The sequence below is a fragment of the Lissotriton vulgaris genome, chromosome 6, assembly GCF_964263255.1.
Source record: "Lissotriton vulgaris chromosome 6, aLisVul1.2, whole genome shotgun sequence".
In the NCBI taxonomy this organism is placed as follows: Eukaryota; Metazoa; Chordata; class Amphibia; order Caudata; family Salamandridae; genus Lissotriton; species Lissotriton vulgaris.
Genome location: NC_141694.1, coordinates 1,202,362,326 through 1,202,388,222, shown reverse-complemented (window position 1 = coordinate 1,202,388,222; position 25,897 = coordinate 1,202,362,326). Strand labels below are relative to the sequence as shown.

At 42.1% G+C, this 25,897-nt stretch overlaps 1 protein-coding gene across 11 annotated transcripts in view; it reads left to right on the top strand.

Moving 5' to 3' along the window:
• The window catches only part of QKI (QKI, KH domain containing RNA binding), a 276,830-nt gene that overhangs the window by 81,259 nt on the left and 169,674 nt on the right, over positions 1-25,897 (top strand). For 7 of the 11 annotated variants that reach the window (XR_015296650.1, XR_015296651.1, XM_086927298.1 and 4 more), the window contains exons 4-5: positions 22,680-22,796; positions 24,395-24,454. Coding sequence is in view for 9 of the 11 variants with exons in the window: in XM_086927298.1 (XP_086783424.1) it covers positions 22,680-22,796; positions 24,395-24,454 (177 nt within the window). In the remaining 2 variants the exon portion in view is untranslated. The remainder of the gene's footprint in view (positions 1-22,679; positions 22,797-24,394; positions 24,455-25,897) is intronic. The other 4 variants (XM_086927304.1, XM_086927302.1, XM_086927306.1 and 1 more) reach the window with 1 other exon arrangement.

Here is a 25,897-nt window from a genome sequence, read left to right as displayed (position 1 = left end):
CTCCCTAATTTAATTAGATTTAAAAAAAGACACTTAACTGTTGTGGGGTCTCTGGGATGCCTCCTCCTCGCCGTCATGTCTCTCTCTCTGTCTCTCTCTCTGTCTCTCTCTCTGTGTCTCTCTCTCTGTGTCTCTCTCTCTGTGTCTCTCTCTGTGTCTCTCTCTCTCTCTGTCTCTGTCTGTCTGTCTGTCTCTCTCTCTCTCTGTCTCTGTCTGTCTCTGTGTCTCTCTCTCTCTCTCTCTCTCTCTGTCTCTGTCTCTCTCTGTCTCTCTGTCTCTCTGTCTCTCTCTCTCTCTCTCTCTCTCTCTCTCTCTCTCTGTGTCTGTCTCTCTCTCTCTGTGTCTCTGTCTCTCTCTGTCTCTGTGTCTCTGTCTCTCTCTCTCTCTCTCTCTCTCTGTCTCTCTCTGTGTGTCTCTCTCTCTCTCTCTCTCTCTGTCTCTCTCTCTCTCTGTGTCTCTCTCTCTCTCTGTCCATGCGAACGTTGTAAGTCTTGTACGCGCAAGACGTACAACGTAAGGGTTGACTAGGAGAGGGAGACCACGGCGAGGAGGGGGGTGGAGGGCCGGATAACTCCACTCCAACAGTCTGAATTTTGCCTGTACTCTGCTGTCTCAACGGAGTGCGGAGTAGGCCCTCTAGCTGAGTTCTCCGCCCAGGGTTAGAAGCTACCCTCCTGTTTATGAAAAGTTTGCATGCATTTCTCATACATGCAGCCGCCAATTCCTGTTAGTCTTTAACATTTCTTTATGATGTATCCTGCCTTTAAGCATTTTATTAAGTTTGGACTCTTGGCTATAGTATGGAAATATAAAAACCCACGTTCCACCTATAGAAATAAAATAGTCGGGCATGTAGGGTGGGGCGGATCATGATTAGTTGGTATAAGACGGGCGAGTGTGTTTTTTGATTGAAGTTCCACTGATCTGATCTGATCATTTTTCTTTTTTTGGCTTTTTTTTGAATGATTTTAACTTGGAAGAAAAGTTAGGAGTTATTATTGAAGGGTAGCACAATAGCAGGTTGAATTTAAGGACCGACGCCCACAGCATTGCTGCTCCACGTGGAGATTGAAGGGGATGTTGCAGTGAACACTATTATGACTTGCGACATTACAAATGGAAGCAATGATCTATGCAGTAATGCAGCTAATGCAAGCACATTCTAGCTGTAAGGAGCCGCGGGGAAATGTAGCAGCCCTAATTATTTTAATTCACGCATGGTTCCTTTCTCTCTTTACAATTGTGCCACGTGAATTGTGTGCATCCAGGCAGGGGCATACCCTGGGCCCCTGCAGTGCGGCGAGGGCAGACCTTTCAGAGGGGTCTGTTCCACCCAAGGCCAATGAATATTTGGGCGACCATTCTGCAGGGGTGCCCGTTATGTTACGTTACGCCGTTGTTTCCAAGGGACGTTTCTATCCTGCTGCGTTCCGGGGAGAGCCAACGCAGTGTGAAGAAGGGCTCCTGCCTTTTATTTATGAGCTGCCGTGTACATTGGTTGACGGGGTCAGACTGATAAACGGAAATGGCATAGATAAGCCACAAGCAAACATGCAGGCCCCATTAATCATATTTTGCCCTCCTTGTAAAGAAATATTCAATGGCATATTTATTTTGAAGCAGTGCCCGTGACATCTTCTGTGCTCTAGACCAGTATGAATCCGATATGTTTTGTGCACAGAGCAGTTTGGACAAGTTGTCATTCTTCCCTAGTAAATCTGCTAGAAAGATGAATTTATGGTCTGGTTTAAATTTTGAAGATAACTGGCTTTTTGTTTTTCGTGGAACTGTCTGTTGTCTTTTGTGACCAGTGTCCACTATTTACCTGTGTAATTATTTGCCATGCATGATGAATATTTTGTCCTTTTTCCTTCCTTATCGATCGGAGGAGGCGTACTTTGCTTTCCAGCATACCTAATAATTCTCTCCCCCACCCCCCAAGATGTTCATACTAATCATGCAAGGTAAACAGCTCGTGCCTTTAAGTCTGTTGCAGTATGCATTGCTCTACATTTAGTTAATGGCTGGCGTTGGTCCTGGAGTGCTTCCTCGGTAGCAATTTTTTAGCAACTTACTATGCAAAAAAAGTTCCTTTTTAAATGTTTGTGTACATTTTTTTAAGCAGCTGCCTTGAAACGTCTGAGCGCAGACCTTTCTAGATTGGACAACCCTGAACAGAAGCACTTGTAGTTTGAGTGTTTACAGGGGGGCAGAATATGCAATATAGTCATATCGAAAAATGCTTGAAAAATTCTGTAGTTTCTCTTCTGAAAAACTTTTTGAATACCAACCTTTAGTCGTGTTCTGGGGCAGTGCTTTGGTTACCGGATATGGAGACTGTTGGGTACTTTCTGATAATCTATAGCCATGTTTGGTCTTGGTTTACTGAGCTTATCTAGCACCAGCTTTTCTGAAAGTCCATAGCTGACAATAAGGCTAGGAACTGGCAATATACTAATTTAGTAGTGTATGCATTAAGGTGCTGTCTATCGGGGCACTCTTCTGGAGCTGGACCTGGCATTCAGAATGTACTTTTGTGTTTTTTTGGAGCTGTCAGAGCAGCACTCTTCTTAGTTAGCATACATGCCATACAGGATCTCCATTCAAACAAATTTAAAACAATGTATTTTTATGATGCGCAAGGTTCCGTCCGCAGTGACCGCATCTGACTCCGTATTAGGTAGTTGGGAACCCTACTAGGTACGCATGGTTTTGAAACACTCCGACATCGCACTTTAGTTGAGAAGAGTCCAGCACTACTAACTGCCCACAGTATTACGGCACCCAGTAGACCACACCAAAGGCGACTTCTCTTGGGGATTATGGAGGGGCGAGGGGACACTTGGGCCAGCAGCACCTTGCTAGGTCTCGGCTAGCCAAACACTGGAAGGCCACATAACCTTCCACCCTCCCCTCACCCATTCACCCCTAGAATGGAAATGGGGAATGGACCACCACCACTGCTGCACACAGCCAGGGTTTGCCCTCGCCAACATAATGTCTGGGTTCTATGGGAGAACACAGTGTAAATCGGTACACTTTTGGTACATGGTCCTTAAAAACCCTGTACTACCAATGACTTGGATGTGGTGGGTTTGGAGACACTAGCTTTCCACGCTGTTACTCAATCCTTAACCCATAGAACTCCTTCTCTTGAATGCCCTTCTACAACACCGTAGGTCTGGATTATTCAATTTTTAAACAGCATTGTAATTACTTATGTCACTTGTGTAAGTCATTTTTTTTTTTTTACATATTCTTCAAGAATTCGAAACCGAAAAATCTTTTTTGGGGGGGGGGGGTGGTTGTGGGAGTATTGTTAATTACAGGCAATCATGTTAGCTGACACGTGTTTGCTCTTGACCAGTTGGCTTGCAAACTTTCTCAAGGCATAAAATATCTACCATCGTTTCGGTAGTTTGTGTTGATCACTTTGTCTGCTGTGTAGACCCCCTCAGCAGATTTTGAGTTGTTGTACAGCCCCGAAACTTACCATAGTTTGGTTAGCACATGAAGGATGTAGATGTATTCAAACTACTAAATTACTGTATAGGCAGTTCCTAACGATGCCTGGGAGTTCCCAAACCATGTGTAGTAGGGTGCCGAACTACTTAATACGGAGTCAGGGCTGTCATTGCGGATGAACATTTTGAAACCTAAAAATGCCGTTTTAAATCCATTTGAATGGAGATCCCAAAGTCTAACTAGCAACGAGTGTGCTGCTCTGACCGCTTTAAAGCGCACCAAAAGTATTTTTAATGCATTCCATACATCATGTCAAGCTCCAGATAGGCAGCACTTTAATGCTCAAAGCATTCCCGAGCAGGGGACTAAAGATGAGAAGACTCCAGTTGATGTCACTATAGAGACTGTCCATGGACATCTACTGGTCATTAGCCAAAAGTCACAGAAGAGAAAAAGAAATAATGTCATAAAGTTCAAGCTTCTACTTGTAAGAGCTTTGAACCTTCTTGGTGCAGTGTGTGACCAAAAGAAAAGGTTAGTGTTTGTGTGTTTCATTTTTTTGTGTGTGTGCAGGTGACCATTGATTGTGTTTGAATCGGTACAAAAGACCTTGCTTCGAAAGGATGAAAGTTACTACTGCAAACATTGTGTTGACATGTAAACTGTATTTAAAAAAGGGGGGGCGTGCAGCCTCCACTGACCTTTTTCGTTTGGCAGTTCATTTAGTCTAATCATTAATTGCACATAATTAATTTCATACTTGGGCCTTCTGTTTTTGAGGAAGTCTGAGCCTCAGCTTTTTGTATCCTGTAAACTAAGAGTGGTAAACAGCCCGCTGCAGTCACTAAATGCAGGGCAACTGAAACTATACAATGGTGTGGGGCAAATTTTGTAGCATGGCTAGCTAAATTGTGTCACGAAAAAGCAGATTATACAGGCATGTGGCACATTTTAAAACCGTATTACTTCACTGGCTTGCCATTTTTTTTAATGTGTTATTGCTGCATGGGTAAAGGTCTCACCTAATATCAGTTTAAATGCATTTGGCAACTAAAAGGTTGCTTGCCACTTCGCTGCAATACAAGTGGTAGCCTTTTTAGTCACACTTGGTCTGTTTGAGCTAGAAACCATTTTTTTTTTTAAATCTTCAAATTATCAAGATGATGATGGATTGTGTGGCAAATCCACAAACACGCAGAAAACACCCATGCCTCAGAATAACATAATTCCAGCGGCCTTGACGAATGGTGGTGATGCAGCGTTTGTCTTCGATTTTTTTGTCATTTATATTTTAAAAAGAACTGAGTTGAAGGCACAGATGTTCAATGTAGGCTAAGAAGAGTAGGATCCATGCAGATTTTCTGGGCTGCCACCTAATATTGGCACATATAGCTTGCTTTACATGGAAGTTTTTTTCAAATTCAGTGGTAAGCATGGAAGCGTAAGCAAAGGCCCTTTAATTTCAGGTTACATTTGGATTGGCTAGAAAGCACCTAAGTGAGTGCAACTGCGAATAGCAGCGGCGGAAGTCTACTTCCAGAAGGCAGTTTGTTTTAACCACATGGCTGCTGGTCATTTTCCCCCCCTGTGCTGGAAAATGCCATTTTAGTGGCACCATGACGAGCTCAGCTCGTCATCAGCACACGACACCCGTGGGTGATGACGAGCTCGTCATCCGCATCGAAAGGGTTAAATGTGCTGGGTTTTTTTGCTCAAATTCTTCGGCTCAGCTGTGATAAAGCAAGGGCTGTAAAATAAAACCCATAATTGCCCTTTTAATTTAAAGCCAAACTCTGAGGTGTTGACTAACGCTTTGAAAAGGTCAGACCTTTTTAGTTGCCACGCTACTTTCGCTGTGCAGCATTAGCACGCACTTGAATAATAGACCATCTTTGGGTCAATAAATAGTTTTTATCCCAGCAACATAATTAAATTAGCCTGATGGATGACCCGAAAGTCTGCTGTACAGCTTTAAACCAACAAAAAGGTTGTTCTTTTGTTAGTGGGGGCGGGGGCAGCTGCCTGTGTTCGTTCAGCAACAGTGTGTTGCCTTAATAAACAAGTTCCACCAGGGACCCTGAATACTTAAGTATTTGCCGTGCATTATCTTTTAATGCCCTGGAGAAATCTAAGATCTGCCGCTAGCCATAACGCATGCCACCGATGCCATACCATTGGCAAATTACACACTAATCAAACAGCAAATAACTAGTATTTGGAGGAAACCCTGGAATGCCCAACTTTTCTCTAAAGTATGTGGATTAGTATCTTGTTTAACAACGTTTCTCCTCCAACAATACCAACATATATTATTACTTTGTGGCACATAGACACTTTTTTGGGAGTAGACGGGATTAGGTTGGAATTTACGGCCCAACTCAATACCAACATGCCAGGGTATGTGATGTGAGCGCTCATTTTCCTTTTTAGTTGCATCGGTGTATTTGTGTGCGTTTTTTAAAATTGAATCATCGTTGCAGTGGCATGGTAGTCTATATAAAAGCGGCAGTTATTTAACCGGGTTTTTGTTTTCGTGGGGGGGGGGGGGGTCTTGAGGACTTCTAGTAAGGCTTTTCGTACTTAATTAATATTTTATTAGACGCTCTTGGAGGTCCCTCTTGTTTGTGTGAACCAAAAGTTGGGTCCACTAGCAGTCGCATTGTAGGTCCTTGAATAACTCCCATTTGAACTGTTCACAGAAATACTTAGGCGTTGTTTCTTTGCATACTCCCTTTGCTGCTTTGCGATGGGAGCCATAGCTTGTTCCGTGTTTCAGTGTCACAGGTTTGCCTAAAGACCGTAATGCTATCTTGTAAATGCCTCTTTCTAGTACTGTCCCTCCAGATACTTGATGGAGCCGAAATAAATCTAATAACTTGCTGTGTCTCCGTTTATCTCCACTTTAAGCTTAAGGAGGAACTTCTTTATTTGTTCTCGTGTTCTAGGGAAGCAAAGTTGTTCGAGCCTCTTCACTGAAGGGACACTGAACTTTGTCTGCTGTGAACTAGCCTGCAGAGGCAGGGAGGACTTTTTCCGTGGTAGACAACAGACCCACAATAGATGAGAGTTCAACTGTTGAATTTGATCTGTGTACAAGTCTGTCTCCGACTCATCGCATGGGCAACTGATTACGCCGCAAACATTATTACCAGACAACTTTGGGAAGTTCAGAAATAGAAGCCAGATATATCTGTGAGAAACTTTTTTTTAATACCACAGTTGTGCTGAAAGTGCAGATGACCTGTACCTCCATCTGTATAACTTTTAGTGCAACAGCTAGCTTAAAACTGCTCAAGAAAGAACATTAGAAAATCCCAGAGGATAGGTTATGCCATAATCGCTAAGTATTTTATCAATAATTCAACTGTAAGTCTTTGGTTAGCCCTTACCTGCATTCACTGCATATCAATTTCCTCTGTATGGGAATGAAGTCTTAGATCTGCTCTGGACGAAGATGTTAGACCGGAGTCCAGAAGAAAAGATTCACGTAGTTCTATACAGAAGTGCTTTTGATAAACTCAAGTACCTCGTCTAACATACACCTAATAGACTGGGGGAGATGCCCATTTCTGTTTGTTATGGCAGAACACTCATAGAAATAGTTTCAAGCAACACAAAAACGAGTGATAGTAATACATTACTATACATCAAAAAACTCCCAAGCCACAAAAACATACCTCTAGAAACCTGTTGTAAGGAATTGAGCATTCAAAACAAGGAGTGATGTGCCGTTCCTCATTGGGGGGAAACGTAGAAGTCTCACTGCGTTTGGGTGCCACTGGGTCTCACTGAGATCTACAGTTGGGCATCCATTTGTTGGATGTAATACCCTCACACACCCTTTCAGGTGTCATGCTTCATCATATGGGCTGCTCCTCGTTGGGTCGGCGGTGCAATACCCAATGGGCTCACCTCAAAGAGGGGCACTTTACCATAGATCTTTTATCCAACAGCCGTTTGGTGAAGTGCGGGTGTGGGGTCAGAAGTGTGTAGACGTGATGGAGTTAAAATAAGGCTGGGAGTACCTGAATGCAATTTTATTCTGGGGGTCTCCTGCCTCAATTAAAAGGAAGATAACCAACACATGAAATATGTTTCCTATTTGTGTCAGTTAGTGTGTGTATTTAACGGTCAAGTTTATAAAAGGGTCACAAAAAGAAGGTGCTTGATGTGTCAAAATACCTGTGTTGAGCTGGATCTACCTAATATGTCTAGTTTCCAGGCATCAACAGTACCCGGCGTTCAGCACATCAGGCTTTTGCTTCCATATGTTTTAAGGATTTTGGTTGCTGTGTGTGATAATCTACGACCTACCCATGCCGCCGAGTCCGGACAGATATATTAGTAAAGTGCCCCTCTTTGAGGTGAGCCCATTTGGTATTGCACCGCCGAACCAACGAGGAGCAGCCCATATGATGAAGCATTACACCTGAAAGGGTGTGTGAGGGTATTGCATCCAACAAATGGATGCCCAACTGTAGATCTCAGTGAGACCCAGTGGCACCCAGACGCAGTGTGACTTCTATGTCCCCCCCCCCCCCCCCCTCCCCTCCCCTATGACGAACGGCACAGCACTCCTTGTTTTGAATACTTGACTGGGGCAACCGTCTGTGCTGGACCTCCCACTCCCGAGTAGTGGAAATTGCCCCTCCTCCCCCTGGTTGAACACAGTAAGGAATTGAGCACCTTGGCTAATGACACTGTAAGTATAACATAACGACGAAACCTATAACTGAGGGTGCAGCTATTTCAGAATCCCTCCTGAGAGTTAAAAACACTAAACAAATTTTGGTCAGGATGATGAGACAGGCACACTTGGACCCCAGAAGAAGACCAGAGCTTTACCCAACGCAGCATGGACCTTAGTGAAGATTGAATTTCTTTCTCATCTGCACCAAATCTGGTGTAGCAAGGAAGCACTACTTCACATTAGTTTTAAGTATTGTGGTTAACCAGAAATGGTAGAAAAGGGTCAGATGGTTGAAACAACTGCAGAATACCTTGGTCCGACTCTGCATGTAAAGAGCAAGACCCTTCCTTTTGTGTACATAGTATGTCTTACAAATTTATAAAAAATATGCACCCAATACATTGACAAGTTAGTGCATTATTGCGTAGTACCTGTCTGCGGTTTGTTTCATTGTGGCAGGTGAATCCTAACTTCAAGATTTCGACGCTATGTACCTGGCTTTCACTAGGCAAAAAAATAGAAAGTGTATGTCGGAAATAGCCAAAACAGTATTCTGATGACTGATCTCCACTCCCCAACATACCACCCACCATGTCTATTTCTGCCCATAGGACAAGGTTAATGCAGTCTGAATTTCTCTATTAATAGCCCGCTGTTGATGTGTGTGCCAGGATTGAACGCTTGCTTGTTCCTAGTTTATATGCTTTACCCAGTTACCCATTTCCCCAGTAGTTTGCTTGCCAAACCTTTCATTTTGTATGTTTACAGCGTTAACGCCAAGGGTCAAGTGACCGTTTTTCAAATATATTTAAGTTTTAGTGGTCCAGTTGCACATTGGGTTTAAAGAATGTATCCTTTTACTGGTTGCATTTCCTAACCTTCACAGTTGGTTTGTAGGCTTGTCCCAATGCCTACCTCTGTTGGGCATTATAACATATAAATGAGAACAAATGTTTTAGCGCTTCACATACTTTAACTCTATCTAGACCATCTGAGAAACAAAGGCTGTACACATCTGTGTACAATCTAGACAACAGTCTATTTGATTAGTTGTGCAGTTAATTTTCACTATGTTGGTCTCGGATTTTGTTAAATGAACTCTAAATACTGGATTTATATTATACGTGTAAGCCTTTATAAAGTGTTTGTGACATAACATTGTAGTTGCCTGCGATTTGAGTGCTTGGTTAGGTTGTGGTTTAATGTAATCTACTTTATTAATAATAATAATAAAGCATAGCATTACTGAAAGGCTTGTTTAAGAAAAATCACTTGTGAAACAGCCGCGCACTAGTGAGCATTTAAAAAAAAGTTGTAATGCCGCCATTAAGGCGGCAACATTTGTGTTTTATTTTGGTTGCATATACTTCCAGTGACATAAAACAAATCGTACCAGCTTGACAAGGAAATGCATATTGGCTTTGCAGTGCTTCTTTTCGTCGTGCTGTTACTAAAGGCATTCATCTGTAAATGCAAGCGAATGTCTCGCTTATGTGCAGAGAACGCATATTTTAATATAGCAACAGTTTCTGCGTTTTCAGTTGTCACATGTCGATGAACACACAGAATCATTGAGGCGCACTGGTCAGGACTGACCAGTCACTTTGCCTGGGTTGAAGCAAATTTACTAAAAATTGAACATTACAAACCCCAAAAAATATTTAACGTTCATTTTGAGTTTATACGCAGAGCATTTAATTGCCTGTTGTAGTGTACATCTTCTATGTGGCACGAAAAGGTACAATATGCAGCGTAATGCTGCCCATTTTGTGACCGTGTTTCATTATGTTGTAATTTTCTCCCAAGTTAACACTCTTAATAAGCGTTTTTTACCTCAAGTTCCACTTTATCAATCCAAATACAGCAATAAGCGCTTGAAAATGCAAAATGCCTCCTCCCCCCCCCCCCCCAACTGCAACACATGTTGCTGCGTTTTTAATAACTTTAGATCCATTTTAGCCAGAAACATTTTTTTCTAAAATCCGGAAGTTATGCAGCAGATGACTGTTTAAGTGGGCAATACCGTAAATTCATATTTACATGAGAACGTCGTGGCCGCAGAATTGCATAATTTTAGTGGACATGCTTATAAGTAATTCATTCATTTGTTTATTAAAAAATTATTCGCTGTGAGTTAAATGTTCATAGATTTGCGTTTTTTAGAAATATAGATAGGTTCATTCACAATAGGATACTTTTAAATTGGAGAATCTGTTGAAAAGTAGAAACCACAGTTTCAAAGTTAATCCTATTTATACTCCGATTTCTTGAAGAACACTGTTAAGTGGATGTTCCAGTATAATAGATTACAAGATTAGTCCAGGTATGTGACCAAAGTGACACCCTAGTTTTCTGTACCTGCATTGACAACTTAAATGCCGATGCCACTTTGGGAACGTACAATTATACACATCTAATGGTTACAAGGGAAGTGTAATAGAACAAAATCAGGTTTCAGACAGTTCTCGAGCCATCCTGTCCCATGGCAAGTTCCAGAATGATGCCTATAGAGGAGAAACCTACCGTCCAAGTGTGAAACAGGCTGCATTAGTCCTCCACCATGCTGTTCTTCTGCATTTCTGAGGCGTGCGACTGGAGAACTTTCCCATGATACTTTTCCACAGCCCATCCTATATTGGGAGTCCTGTGTTGATGTATTCTGTGTTTTTTTCTGCACACCTACACTGAAAGTTTGGGGGGGGGGGGGGTTAAAAACTGATGAGTAGCAAAAGACGGAAGGCAGTGCTCAAAGTATGGGAGCTGGATACAAGATTTCCAATAAGAAAGACAGTCAGCAAAACCAGCATGTGCGCAAAGCCAGTAGGTCGTGTCTTGGCAAGCTGATGCAGTAGTAATTTTTTTTATTGCAAGCATTTGCCACCAATATAAAACGAATTGAAAAAGACACTACCTCCTTCATTTTCATACTGTTACAATACATTGTAATAAGAAAATTACTGACCAGACTGACAAAACCAATTTTATGAAAATCCCTCCCACCATGGAGTGCTGAAAGCAAAAGTAAACTAGCATTTGCAATGCAATAGGTCTCACGTTTGAGAGTTTGAGCTATTGACATTGTAAATGACAATGCCTTTTATTTGTGTTTTTAAAACGGATCAAAGGCATTGTCATTTACAGTGCCAATAGCGTAAACTCTCGCAAATGCGAGACCTATTGCATTGCAAATGCATGCGGCTCTCTTGCTGTAACAATTTTAAAAAAGCGTTAGAGAGCATGTCCTGCCTGCAACAGGTGAGGCACCACTTGGGGGGGCTATTGGCTTATTTTATTCTATCGGGAGGCTATTTTGCCCTATTGACTGCTACGGATGGCTGAGACTATTTCCTCGACCATTAGATAGCTCTCCATAAATGCTGAGTCCTTGGGGGAGAGCACCAGAAGTGGGAGTTCCGCATAAGAGCTCTCAAGTATTCAATTGTGGCGGTAGACACAGGGGTGCTTAGGCAGGCATAATACTTTGGGAATGCTTCTGCGATATCTTGCGGTTTGCGAAGAGTGCGCGGACCCACCTGTCTGCTCATTTCCGCCTATCAAGCCAGGCAAATAGTTTTTCGGCTTTATCCCCCAAGTTCATAGACTCTGTAGCTTTGCTGATTGATTAGCTCTAGCTGCTTCGAATGGCAGCTTCTGTACTCCTGTCTCTTGAGCGTTAGTATGTGCTATGTTGGGTCTGTACGGTCGCTCTCCAGTTTAGCTTCTGAGTCGAATATGGTGCCCTAGAGTGACTCCATCGCTGCCATCTTGTCTCTCTTTTATGACCCACCATGAGGGAGAGTCCCTTACCTTTTATAACTGTCTTATAAGCCGCTCACAAGAACTGGCAGACTCCACCGAAGTCTTATTTTCCTCTTAGTGCGCTTTGTAGCCTGCACCAGTCCTGTCCGTATCTGCTCAACCTTCAGGCACCACTGGTGCAGTGATATATTTTGACGAGTGATCTACATCTCCGCTGCATAGCAGACCCACAACTGGGAGTGGTCCGAGATACCCTGCGCCAGACATCTGAGTCTGATTGCTTTTAGAAATTCTGTAGTCTGCTGTGTTCGGCATTTTACTCTCTTTAACTAGGTGCAATCCTTCCCAACTATTGAAATTGTAATCTAGATAAGATAATTTCTACTCCGCAATAAAAATGGATTCACCCAGTAATGCCTACAAGTCTACTATGCTCATTCATTCATCTGCCAGAGTGGTCATTTTTAGAATTTAATCTCGCTTGCTAAAATTAAAGAGATTACTGCTGGCAAGGTTTTTTTTGGTCAAGATGTTTGGTATCTTCTGAAATTTAGTAGCTCACATTTCCCTGACAGTACAAGTGGTTTAACTATAGCTTTTGATACAGAAGCATTCATGGTGCCAGCAGAAAAATGAACCTGCATGACCTGGTGATTGAGAGGGTAGTGCCTTCCAACTGTACCATATCTAAATTTGCTAATCTCTGAGCATTGTCTCCCTGCTTACATTCACCTTCTCCCATTAATGAACTACATAGCAAAAAACGCTGTCTTCTAAGCGTAACTCCTATTGCAACATCGCAATGTTCACCAGTACATTGAAGGCAATGGACTTACTTAGTGGTTGTGATGACTGGTAAAGACCTGCTTCATTATTCCAGTGCCCGTTTTTGTAACCGGGACAGACATTGGGTGAAAAACGCTAATAAAAGTATAGCCTTCTTCCTATGTCTATCCCAGGTGTGAAAGACTCCTTTTGTTATATACAGTCAGTCACCTGTGCTTTGAAGCATAACTCATTTGCTTGCTTTTTATTGAATGACTTGCCTTCCTCTTTGTTTGTCCCCCCTCCTTGGAACGTAGCTTCTACGATTATTTTTATTGGCGGACTATATCATTCTACTGCTCCCATTTAGGAAAGTTATTTTCTTTTTCATGCAGCACTCCATGGGTGTGCATGTGTTCTACTTCACTTTATCGTGTGCTATTTAATTTCCCTTCCAAATGCCCCCACGGTATTGCTCTCCAATGCTCCCCACTTGTTCGTATACACACACAACAGGGGCATTTCTGCTATGGTATGGCTGAGGTGGTACAAAAGGGGGTGGTGATGGACAGAGCATCTGAATCAAACACTCACACCCAGTCAAAAGATCTGGGTTTTATCCATCACCTTTCTTTAGCCCACTCTGCCACCCCAGTTCAGACATGGCTATATACAAATCAGTCTGACCCTGTGCCTCAAGGGAACAGTCCAGCCCGAACTGCCAAGCCATGTCTTCCCTGGACCGGAAACAAGCTTCAAGATTAAACCCAGATCTTTTGACTGGGTGTGAGTGTTTTATTGATTCAGATGCTCCGTCCATCACCACCCCCTTTTGTACCGATGGTATGGCCGAGGAGCAGACTTTAAGCCTCATTTTGGTTTTGTCTCCTGCACTTAACATATTGCATGACAGCCCATGCTTTGGCACAAAGCAACATATATAGGAGGAGCATGCGCTGCACTTGCTCGGCTGGAATCTGAGACAGTAGGTGTACTTGGCATGACGCTTTTTTGTGCAGGACCATACATCATCTCCCTGGTCTTAAACAGAGGACCATATAGCTGAATCCTGTGGAAAGTAAATTAGGGCTTTGCAAGTGCATCCCTTTACATTCTGACACACTTTTAAAATTCTGTTCAGGCTTTCGTGAATGAAAGTATTTTAAAAAACGAAGCCTTGTATAAAGATTGCAACCTTTGAATTTAACTGACAGCTTAGAGATACCTTAAGATATTTCCTTTTTCCTCCAGGATTTTGATATGTTTACATCTAGTATTTTTTAATGGATAAACATTGGCATGGCTAACAGCTACTCACTCACATTATAAAGGAAAGATCTATTCACCATGCTTGTTCTTATTACTTCTACGAATGATGATTTGCCACATGTATTTTGAGAGATCCATAGCTCTCTAAATATTCACTCTGTATTGAAATGCAATTTCAATTCACTCTCTAGAAAGGTGTATTTCATTATGCTTTATATACATTTTAGCGAAATTCATGCTTTCTGATCGGATATCTGGGGCTTTTTGCGAAGTCCAAAAAATCAAAACCTAAAATCTCTCCCGATTTGACCGCACAGAAACAATTTAGTCCTAACTTCCTTAGATAACAACTAACTGTCTGCACTTGAGGTAAAATGTTGGTTTGGAAACATGTGCCCAGTATAGGAGTATCATGACTCACGATTGTCAAACGTTTGCCATTTAGAGTGGATTGCTGTGCACAGTCCCTTCGAGTTTAACAGACCACAAAGCAGGCGCGGTAAGCAACATAGTCTGAGAGTAGAAAGGACATGAGAGAAGACGGATGCTTTGAAGTAGAAATGCATGAGGTCAGAGATGAAAGTAGGTTTGACATTCTAGCAGCTGATTTAAGCCGCACTGTTTGTTCCTGGTGCAAAGAGTCCTTAAATAGAAGCTAATGTATTGTAGCCCTGCCAAGAAAAAACAGCTGGTGGGCTTATCACTTCAGTGACAGCTAAAGTCACACAGTTTGGAAGGACATCAGTGTCTTTTTATGACCCTCTTTATTAACTGCCTGAACAACTGCTTGGCTAGACTACTATATCCTGCCCTCAGAATGCGGCCTAAAACTTGAGCGGCACAGCAGACTTTGAGCTATGTTTGGAGATCAGTTGTACATTGTTTGGTGGTTTTGCCTCCCTTTGCATGACATATCCTGAAAATCTGGTATGAATCTAGCTATCTAAGACCAAAGTTAGACATCCCTTCTTGAAAGGTTCGCGCTATAAAAAATGTCTAGAACAACTTTGCACTTAAACTGTCGCGTTCCTGAATTCTAGTAGCTATTTCTACGTATGCTAAAGAGCGTGGGACTGCTATGAAGACAGGTGTCAATAGAACATTTTGCACCTTTTTAGGTCTCTCCTACTAAACCGCACATGTTCTGTCTGTTGCAAGAAATATTTTGGGCATCCTAAGAGCATACAGGAACTTAATCCTGCCTGCTGATTATATTGGTTTACTTACCTGTTGCTCTCATTTGCCTGCTTCCTATGCATGTATAAACGTGTTCATTTTCTGTTTCTGTCCCTTGAAGCATATCCTTTTTACCACTACTTTTTCTTTGGAGTTGAGAACTCCCTGGGTTTGGAGCGCATGTGTTTCCCAGCTTTCTCCCTAGTGTGCTTCTTACCACTGCAGGGCTCTGCTGCTCTACCTGCCCCGCCATATTGTGCTCACTCTTGTACCTTCCTGAGGATTGCATTTTTGCCCTCTCTATCCCATCGCTCCATGTGCTCCTTCGCAGGTTTGCTTCCTACCAGCGCTCGGTCTCCTTTCTCCACGCTCTGTATTGCCACCCCAGTGTCTGTGTTGCTTCCATTCCCTACCCACATCTCCAGTTTTGTCCCTGTGTTGCGTCACCCCACCGACTTAAAAATAAATTTCACTCTTTTCCTTTGTTACAAATCCAATTTAGATTGGTAGCTACAAAGGAACACCAATATTGACAAAGCCTATAGGTGTCTCCTACGCATGAGCTGCACTGCATGGCTCAGTGTAAAAAAAAAAAAAAACAGTATGACTGTCGGTGCTGGCCATGGCTTAGCTTTTTTTCTTTTCTTTTTTTTAATTTGCCCTGGAAAATTTACTGCAGCTTTGTACCTCCTTCACATACTTCAACCAAAAATTGCAATTGTCCCTCCTGACCGCTGCACTATGCACTCTCCAGAGAGGCAAGGATTGGATGAGCATGTATACTGAACCCCTTTATCACACACTGATGGGCACTGTGAGGAATTCACACTGCCTTTGGTCTAAACTCTAATGCTCTTTAACATGAAATGTAATAAATGTTCACCCTCAACCTGAACTCCGACAGATATCTTGAGGTGAGGCATTTCACAGTTAGCGCTGTACTGATGTAAAAGGTTGCATGGAAAATCCCAGAATCCTAACATCCTAAAAAAGCAAATACTCTGGGAATGCAAGAGTAAGTAAAAGGTGAAAAGTAAACTGGACCTACATTGCTGTTCCCAGATTGAAGGGCTGTGTCTATTTTTTTTTTCAGCTATGGGTGTCCAACGGTGGTCCGCAAAGGGGGTAAGGATTACAGGACGGGTACAGATGGGTCACCAGTCCTACCTGCTCCCCGCCCAGACGGTGCCACTGCCACTAGCAGGATGTGACAGACTACTCTGTTAAAATCAAAATCTGCAACTGATGTACCAACTGCAAGGTGGAGCTTCAGACAAACAGATCTGTCTTTTAAATTAGTGAGCTGTTCACAACAAGATTCTGTGCACTCAGAGAAGAGTGGTGAAAAATGCACAAAATAAAACCTTCACTAGGGAAAAGTAATGCCAACAAGCATTCATTTGAACGAGTGCATTCCATGTGAAAATTAAACATGGGTGATGTCTTAGTTTAATGAAAACACCCGTTTTGCTACCTACCTCTGTACGTTGGAATACAGGAGAGTTTATTGGGCGAAAGCTACAATTAAAGGGCCAGTTTGATCCCCTAATTTTCACTTTGGACTGTAGGGTGTTCACATAGATGTATTTCACGAGTTCAGCGTTGTCCCACAGCCCTCTCAAATAAAACCTTCGTTTTTTTTTTGGTGTGTGCAGCACTGAACTGTTGCAAGTAGCCCTCTGGTTGCTCATTAACAGCTCAGTTGTAGTGGGTAGGGGGGGAGTTCAGCGTCTGCCATGGAACGGAGTGTTGGCTGGAGATCACACGTTTGTAGTTGCAGCAGGGCCCACTCATCCTTTCATCTTTACAGGCTTAGTAAATTGACAGTATTGGGCGATAGTGGTGCCTTTTCAGTACGTGTTTGATTGCCCAGCTGCAATTAAGGTGGTGTAGTCTCTGACCAGCGAGCTTGCTTCCGCTCTCCAGATATGGTGAAAGGAGGGGCGTCCACATCGTACAGGCCAATTAATCCATGAATTACAAACCCCAAGGCTGCGTCTATGGCACCAGTTGTTGGGACTGGGTCCCGGGTTTTATTAAGACTTCTGATAGTCTTCACATGTTTCAAAAATGACTATGTGCAGAACTTAAAGTCTGTTTCAGATCATTTTCATAAATGTTGCATATGGACATGTGTTAAACATTACAAACACACTGAATAGGACCACTGTTCCTAGGCCACTAAACACTGCTTTCAGAAAAAGATGAGGGAGCTACCAAAAAACAAAATCGTGTCTGCCAACTTTTGACATCCCCAAAAGTTGAACCTGCAACATGCTTCCTCATAGCTATGCAAATAGAAAAGTCACACTGACGTGTGCAGAAGCCTCGTTTGCCCAGGTTCTGAAGCATACCATGCTGTTTTGTGTAAAAGCAGCCAGAATTCACCAGTGAATGGTAACGGGTGCAGAGGTGGGATTGAGAGAAAAGCTTATCGCCGTCACGGAACTACAACAAAAGAAGAAAACGTGGGTTAAAGGGGCAAGCAACACACAGTACAGATAGCTCTCTTGTGGAATGCTTCCACAACCACAACAAAAGGTATCTCTAAAAGCGCGAGCAGTGGCGGGGTATTGGTACTCTCTTTGATCATGGTCCAAGTACTGCTTCCTTGCCCAAACACAAGAAGAAAACATGAAGCTGACATAAACTGACCATATGTAAGCAAGCACATGAGTGATGAGCCAACCGATGGTAAGCAGGGTGTGGGCTCTAATCTTCCTGTAAGTAAAATAAATGCATTGCATGCAACAGTACGTCTTGGGTAAGACCTTAAAAGCAGAGGCATCATTTTGTAGGTACAAGCAAGCCTAGCGCATCCGCATACATTTTAATCATGCTGCATAGAATCAGTGATGGTGTGCAGCATGAAAACTAGAAACAATTGGCAAAGCCAATAGCTCCCTAAACCAAGACCTATTGGCTTTGGTAATTCCTGTTTTGGAGTGGGAACTTGTATGTAGATATATTTAAATGCTTTGTTACCCGATACAGAGGTGTTTCTTGGGATTGAATTTAGAAAAGAAAATAGTTTGTGGCTCTGCATTTGTTGATTTTGAACAATGTGCAGTTATGCAAATGGCCAGGGGGATTAAATTACTTTTTTTTTTCCTTCGTACAATCTGACAGACCAATTAATACATATTGGCATTCTATGTGTGAGGTCTGCTGTGGTGGTTTCATGCACCCGTTGTGTTGCTGCACTTCTCCAGCCCTGAAGGTTTCTGGGGGTGCATGCACATGCCCCACGAGCTGTGACTGTATTTGAACCACTGCCTTTAAATTGGAATCGCAAAGCTGCTTCTGTGAGCGGCCTTTGAAACCTTTCAGGACCTAGGTTATTAGAGGTAAATAATGTGGATTTAAAGGATTTTTGACATGCCACCTAATCCCGGCAGCATTTTAAGTGCATTTTATTTTTTTGCTTTTGAGGACGGGAAACCTTGCTCTATGCAATCAGGATCATTCGCTTATCACTGTAAGCTGGTTACGATAGATTAATGTTCTGGTGATCAGACTTTCATCCAGAGCTTTTTGAAGTGATCCCTTGTGACCTGCCGTTCCTACGACAATGGGAATGTAAATGACTGTAATCCACAGAGGAATCTGCTTTAACAGTAAACGGTTTCCAGGCTTCTTTCAGTCTTTCGAGCAATATAAAAAGGAATTAAAATAGTTGTGCTGTATTTGCTGCTGGTGGTTCCCAGACCCCTGGTTGTGTATACATTTCTGTATTGCAGATGAAGTGTTGGTCTTCGGTAGCCAGAACTTTTTATTTATGTAGGGAGATGCAGTCTACCTGTTGTACCTCAGAGGTGAAGGATGAACTAACTTAACGATTAACGCTTCTATTAGTGTCTTAAATTATTTAATCATTGGGCCATACACAGTATTTTTGTTTATTTCTATAGTTCAGTATCTGTCAGCCACCTAGCTTCTTGGTACTTCAGCAGGCTGACTCCACCCCCCCCCCCCCCCCCCCCCCCCCAGCTCGGGCACCATATATGGGAAAAGGGTGGGGGAGGATGGGCTCCTGTGACCTTCCATCGATATAGAAAATGTGGGTCATGTTTGGTGGGTTGAGATTGTCAAAAATATTGGACTTGTGGGGGTGTACTTTAGTCAATCATGTCTGAAGGAGATGGAAAGTGTTTGTGTGGTTGGTGGTAAGCAACTGGCATGTAAATATGGGTGTATTTGAGTTGTGTGTCGGTGTATATATTGATTTGTAATTTGTTCTTCGCCAAATAAGGTCTCTGCAAATACCGTTTTCTTTAGTAGCAATAGATCGAAGGAACTGATAAAATGTTAATTTGTAATCGTTAATGTTGCAGACACGAGTTAAGCTCAATATTTAAGTATTTTGCAACAATAGTTGTAACGCATTAGGCACGAAGTCGAAGACGACCTCGGTCAACTCTAAAATTGTGTAATGTGCAGTGCAGTTTAAAAAAAAAATTAATGTTGATGATGTTACAGGTTACATTCTTTTTATAGTATTCCTTTCTTTTCTCCGTGGTTTAAAGTGTTAGTTCATCCCACAGAGATCTGTTCCCCTTTATGAAATGTTATAATCCTACTCCAAACCTTAACGCTTTTATTTTAAATTCATTATGTTAACAGATGTTTGAATGTGACTGTCAAAATGCTTACTGGTGTACTTTTAAGATTCAGAGCTACTGTAGCACTTTCCTTGCCAAAGAGTTGTTCAGAAATAGGCTGTAGTCTGCTTCTAGTGCCCTTCCACGCTGTATAGCACGAATACTACAGTTGCACAGTTTCTTTTTTTTAAATTAGTTTCCGAAATACGTATTTTGTCAAGGTTCTCCACTATTGTTAATGATTGCTGAAGTTGGGGAAACCTATTTTAAGCATGTTTTGCAGGTTTCTTCGTTTATTGCGAATGAGGCTGGCCTCAGAACCCAGAGCATGTTTCTGGGGTTGACCAAGGGCAACCACAGCTTTGATGCAGAATTTTGCATAGGGTATAGTGTTTTGCTGTGGCTACAACTGTTGTGTAGAAAACGTAGTGCCAGGCCAGTGATGGAATTTTATTATGTACGCTGACTCCGTCGGATTGTGCAAAGATTCAGATAAACTTATGCATGTAGCTATATCTTTGTATGTGTATATAAGGGATAAAGTACTCCCTGCTGTTGCAAGTCACCGAGGAGTTCCATGACCATACAGAGTAACTAGGCTGAAGGCATTGTTCCTTTATAAGGTTATAGAACTCTGAGGTGACATGCAATATCCTTCTGTATGCAAGGGTGTACTTTATCCCATATAATATGATCACACCATCACCTTGCCCACAAAGCACTTTTAACCTTGGTGCATGGCTCTTTCATATGAAAAAGCAAACACGTTTGCAAATAAAGAATTCAAATAAAACCTCCAGTACAAAATTAAACACATCAAAAACCTGTTAGATATTGGTTTCAAACCGATATCAGAAACTGTTCAATGCAAGCAAAAAACTGCAGTAGCTCTGAACCTATAGAAACGTGCAGCAAGATTCCAGCTTTTCTCTAAGGAGTGCAAAAAGTAAACCTGCTCACTGCTTGTTATTGTAAGGTAGTAAAATGGAGCAGAAGAAAGGAATACAACGTTCCATTTGTTGCTTTAAACATCTGCTTTAATTATGTTCTGTGACCTGAACTGCCTTTCACCTCCACAGTGACTCTCTGAGCAGGCATAGTGATGTCGGAACTCTACTGTAATAGCCTTATAATAGTTTAGCTCTGACGTTTCGTCTTTATAATTGACTGCTTGGTGCATCACAAGTCTCTGATTATAAAGAAATTAGTGACTGATGTTTATACAGGGATTACAGAATCCCATGAATATTAGATCACCTTCCAAAAGGTGTTCATTCTCCTTGCCCCCTAAGGCTGTTGCCCTCTTAATCTCCTGCAGTTTTGAATCAAGAGGTTGATGGTTATGCTTATGCTGTTTGGACAAATTAACGTGTAGCAGGGTGCTGTAGTGTTCTGCGCTGCAGTCTGGTACATTTTGCACCTGTGGTGGTCTGGGGGCCCAACGCAAACAGGTTTGGGGCACAAGCTCCCTCTGATTCTCTCCACCCCCCCCCCCACCTTTCTAAGGATGCATGTGATGCCAGATTACTTTTTCTGTGTGTGGCATGCCACTGTAGTGGAAACCTTCCTTTACTAGCCTGTGTTCACAATAGTGACTTGAGGCCCACATCCACTTTCAGCATGTCACCTCTTTGACTTCAAGCCTTCTTTTCATAAATGTCCATTGACACCACTATGATTGGATACTATATTGACCTTAGTGCTCTGTCCTGGAATACAGGTATGGGTGTATACAGCTCTCAGAAGAATCTTCTATTTAGTCACTTTTATGGGCAAACTGAGCACATTGGCAGTATTACATGAAGTGTTGAAAGGCAGGTACTGATATTCAGTATCAAGGATCCAAATTCTTGTTTGTCGGATTTCTAAAGCACCCATTGTATTGCCAGTTTTCTTTAGCTAAGTCACACTGGCAAAGCATTGAATAGAGGGATAGCTTGTTAGAAGTCTGGTTAAGATTTGAATGCACTTTCTAAGTTCCAAATGATTGCTGTGCTATGGGAGACAGGTAAAGCTTGGCAAAGCAGTTAAATCCAAGCAGATAGTGAATGGGCGAGGAGCGTCGAGTTGTAGTGGCTGCATCCATTAACCTCGGGAGTCTGGTGATGACTGGAGGAGGGTACATGAGTCGGTTGATGCGCAAAAATGTAAGAACAGGAAGGACCGCACAGTAGTTTCCTTTGTCTTGTAGGGCAGAAACTAGCAATAGCTGGTTACTCTGGTAAGGCAATGTGGCCACTGATGAGTTAGTCAGGAGAGATAATCGTATAGCCAAACTGATTTCTTCAGTTTGCTTGCTGATGATGCCAGACGGGTCCTCCCAGTCATCTGTCTCAGAGTTTAGATTAGAAAAGTTGATTTGCTACTTTAAAGAATGCACAACATAGTTTTCTGGCACATGCAAATCGTTCGGTGTAAAATGGTAGGTACAACAGACCTTTTTGAACCCTTTGATCATGTAGGGGAAACTAGAATGGGACATGAAAGTTCGAAATCAATTAATTTGTGGACAGGCTGCGGCCATGCACTAAGAGGCATTGGCTTTTGAGCCTAGTGACGTAGGAAGAGAACCAAGGAGTGTTAGTCTTGTTAGAATGGATTGAATCGGAGTAGGTGAGTCGGAGCCTAGGCATGTGCTTTAATGCACTAATAATCTGATGTATGCAGGCAGGTTTCTTTCGTGCTTTAACCCTCAGCAAAGCACAATATGCTCGGATTAAGGTCTATACCTTCTAAGCGAGGTATGCAGAAAGCCAAAGCAAATGGCACCATGTGGGTGAAAAATGTGGCCGTACTAATGCGACAAAGGTTGTTATCTTTTCTTATTATTATGACTCATCTTTCCATTGTTGTAAACGGTGAAAATATTAGTGTATAGATAAGCAAGCTTTCAGCAAGTGATATCAACAGCCGTAATATACTGATACTTTTGTTTTCTCTTTTCCTTTATCTAGTTCAATTTTGTTGGAAGAATACTTGGACCAAGAGGTCTAACCGCAAAACAACTGGAGGCAGAGACAGGATGTAAAATTATGGTCCGAGGAAAAGGCTCCATGAGGGACAAAAAAAAGGTACGTCCTAATGCGGGATTTGCATGTAGAATGGGATGGGATGTTTCACGGAGACACGGACTGGCATCCCCTTGTTTGTGTCTCTGTGCAGATCCTGGCTTGTGGGTCATGTGCTTGGTGCGCGTGGTATGAAAGACGCTTCTGCAGCTAAAAGTTGAGGCCTGCCACTGCAGCCCTGACTCAGTTGTCAGCTGCCTCCTCACTCCCCAGTTCCTTTTTCTTTCAATGCATTTTCTTACTGAAGCGATTAGCTTTGTTTTCAGTGATTCGGGTTTCTCATTTAACCCGTTTCTTCTTTTTTTTTTTTTTTTTTTTTTTGGCTATTCTTTCTGCCCCAGTTAAAAAGCTTCCATAGGTTGGGTCACTTTTTGGGTAGCAAAATTATACGTTCCTTGATTCAATCTATAAGACTGGTTTTAGATGTCTGTAAAATGATTTCAATAAATACAGTTTGAGCCGGGAATCCACCTTTAAGAAAGTGCCTGCTTCCCGCCAGGAGGACCAGTCTGCACAACTATTGATGTGAAGACATGGCTTCTGTAGAATACTCCACAGCTACCTTAGACTCTTATATAGTGGATGCAGTCTTGTGGCTTCAACAATTGAGCCTTTCTCAGGCTCGATTCGCCCCCCCCCCCCCCCCCCCCCCCGCCCCCCCACTCTCTCAGCAAAGCTGACGTAGATGAAGTGGGTATGCCCATATTCAGGCAAGGCCATGGAATAAATGAGTTAATCCAAGATCTCGCAACCCAGATTGAAGGATGAGGGGCTTTCTAAGATTAGGGTAACAACCATGGTGAACATTTTGGAAAGCCTATCAAAATGTCCAAGGCCCAGCGAGTTTATGGTTAATTTTGAAATTGAATAATAAAGGGCATGCATGCAAATCTTAAATGTAAACCTCTGAACTTGCATGCTTTATCAGTATTGAGAATTAACCTAAAAGTTACTTTTCTAACTACGAGGTGCAGAAAGACTTAGGAGAAAGTAATATTCATGCATTAGTCTAGCAGGTCACTTCTCTGCTTCAAGTTGGAAGGGGTCTGTACGGTTGTGCATATACGGCTCTGATACTGTTGGAGTATCCAAACCCATTAGAGTAGAGAGGGTGCATGTGGTATATAAGCAGATGGTGGTCTTGCAGCTTGCCACAACTAGGTTAATTTGTGCCTCTTTGCGCTCTGTGTAGAACTCTGTCGTCTAGTCCATTTTACATGTGCTGCATAGGATCTTTGGTGATTGTAATATCTTTTTGTTGGATCAGCGGAAGGTGTGTTCAAGTTGGTGAAATCCAGATACAGTGGAAATGTGCATGAGCTGTGCTGGACAGCAAGGGCTGTCAAGTTGACATACAGGCGTACGTCACCTGGGAAGCTCATGCACAAGACCACCTGCTTGCTTGCTGGTGCAAAAAAAAGTTTCATGACCTTCAAAGAATTCTATATCCTCTTGGACTAACACAATCATAGTTAACTTGAACCGCTTTTGCCACATGTAACTGTTTGTACATATCTTCTCCACTTGTTCGTCCTTGGACCCAGTTTCTGTTGGTTTTGGAATGTTTTTCTTTTTTCTCTCTGTTTTGTGTTTAACAAAAGCACGTGGCACACATGTGTGGATCCATGAAAAATACTACCTTCGGAGAGCTGCAGTTACAGGTCAGTTACTTCTCCTACCTTGGTACACTCTGTACTGTTGGTGATCTTGTGCTTATTTCATTTTTCCGTTTTTTTCCTTTTGCTTCAACCATTGGTTTGCAGTTTTGGTGCTGGGAATTCCCTTTCATCATTTTTCTGTCATTGATCAGTATTTTTGTAATGCAACACTTGTAATGCACATTTTTTGGTTACATATAAAAACTATAATTTTTCCCAATCATTGGCTGCTTTTGCTGTCTAGGCATAAGACCAGTAATAAATACTAACAAGTGCCTGACTTCTACTAAACATAGGCAACCAAATCACTTGCCTTAATATAGGATGTAACGGTCACTACGATTGTGTTCACTGGAAGAATGAATGCACTTATTGATTTTTGAGCCGGGCTGTGCACTTAAAGTGAAGAGATGCTTATGATCTAGTTTTAATATGTCTTAGAATATTTTAGAGCAAAACATGAAATGCTAAAATGTTGCATACCATTGTGATTTCTGGACCAACTGAATTGTGTGTTCTGGTGTACGTGACCATAGTCTGGAAGGGCAGTTGGTGCGCATTTTGTTGCCGATGTCCTTTGGGGATGTTTCTGATCTCTGCCTAATTCATTGGTTATCGTTAAATCTGCTTTAAAAATATTTGCAAACTTGCCTTGATTTGTAGCCTAAGGTACGTTTGTACATTGTAGGCCACCACAAAACCTATTCGGCAGATGTTGCTTCCAACTCTACCGCTTCCTGGTTCGAGAAGTGCAGACTTTTTTTAATAAGTGTTGTAATGTTTGAGTGCCTACACTGAATCTTTATATCAACATCCAGTTGCCTCAGGCTTAACTTTGAAAAATCATTTAATCATGAGCCAAATTGGGTATGTTGTAGGCCCTCCCAGTACTCCGTATAGACTGAATACTGATGAAGTCATGTCCCAAAAATCATAGTTTATAAGGAATGGCATTCACATACCTCGAGTTGTTAATTTAAATGTATGTTCAGACTTAACTCTGATCACCAATGTTAGCTACCGTCGTGTAGTATTCATTTTAAACTCTAAGGATATCAGTTTGTTTTATTTCTAAATCTGATTGGCAAAGGCATAGGGTTCAGTTAAAAAGTGTTTGCCTGTACGTCCCGTAACTTTTTTTTTAGGTTTGAAGGGTTTTGTTCATGCGCCATTAATAGGAATATATTATGACAAACTTTAAATACTTTGAGTCTGCCTTCTTCAGCCATGGTCTTCTTTTGCCAGGAACCTGCTATTGACTTCAGATAATGTCAATCAAATCGTGGATCAGATCCCAGGAGTAGTTTTGTCTTTTTTATTCTGTTGGCTTTTCGGGTGTGTCCTTCCACCTTAAGGAACGGTTTTAAATCTGAAATCAGTCAGCAAGCGACCTGGTAGCACTGGGGAATGAATGAGTGCGGACTATAGCCTCTAAAAACAAATTTT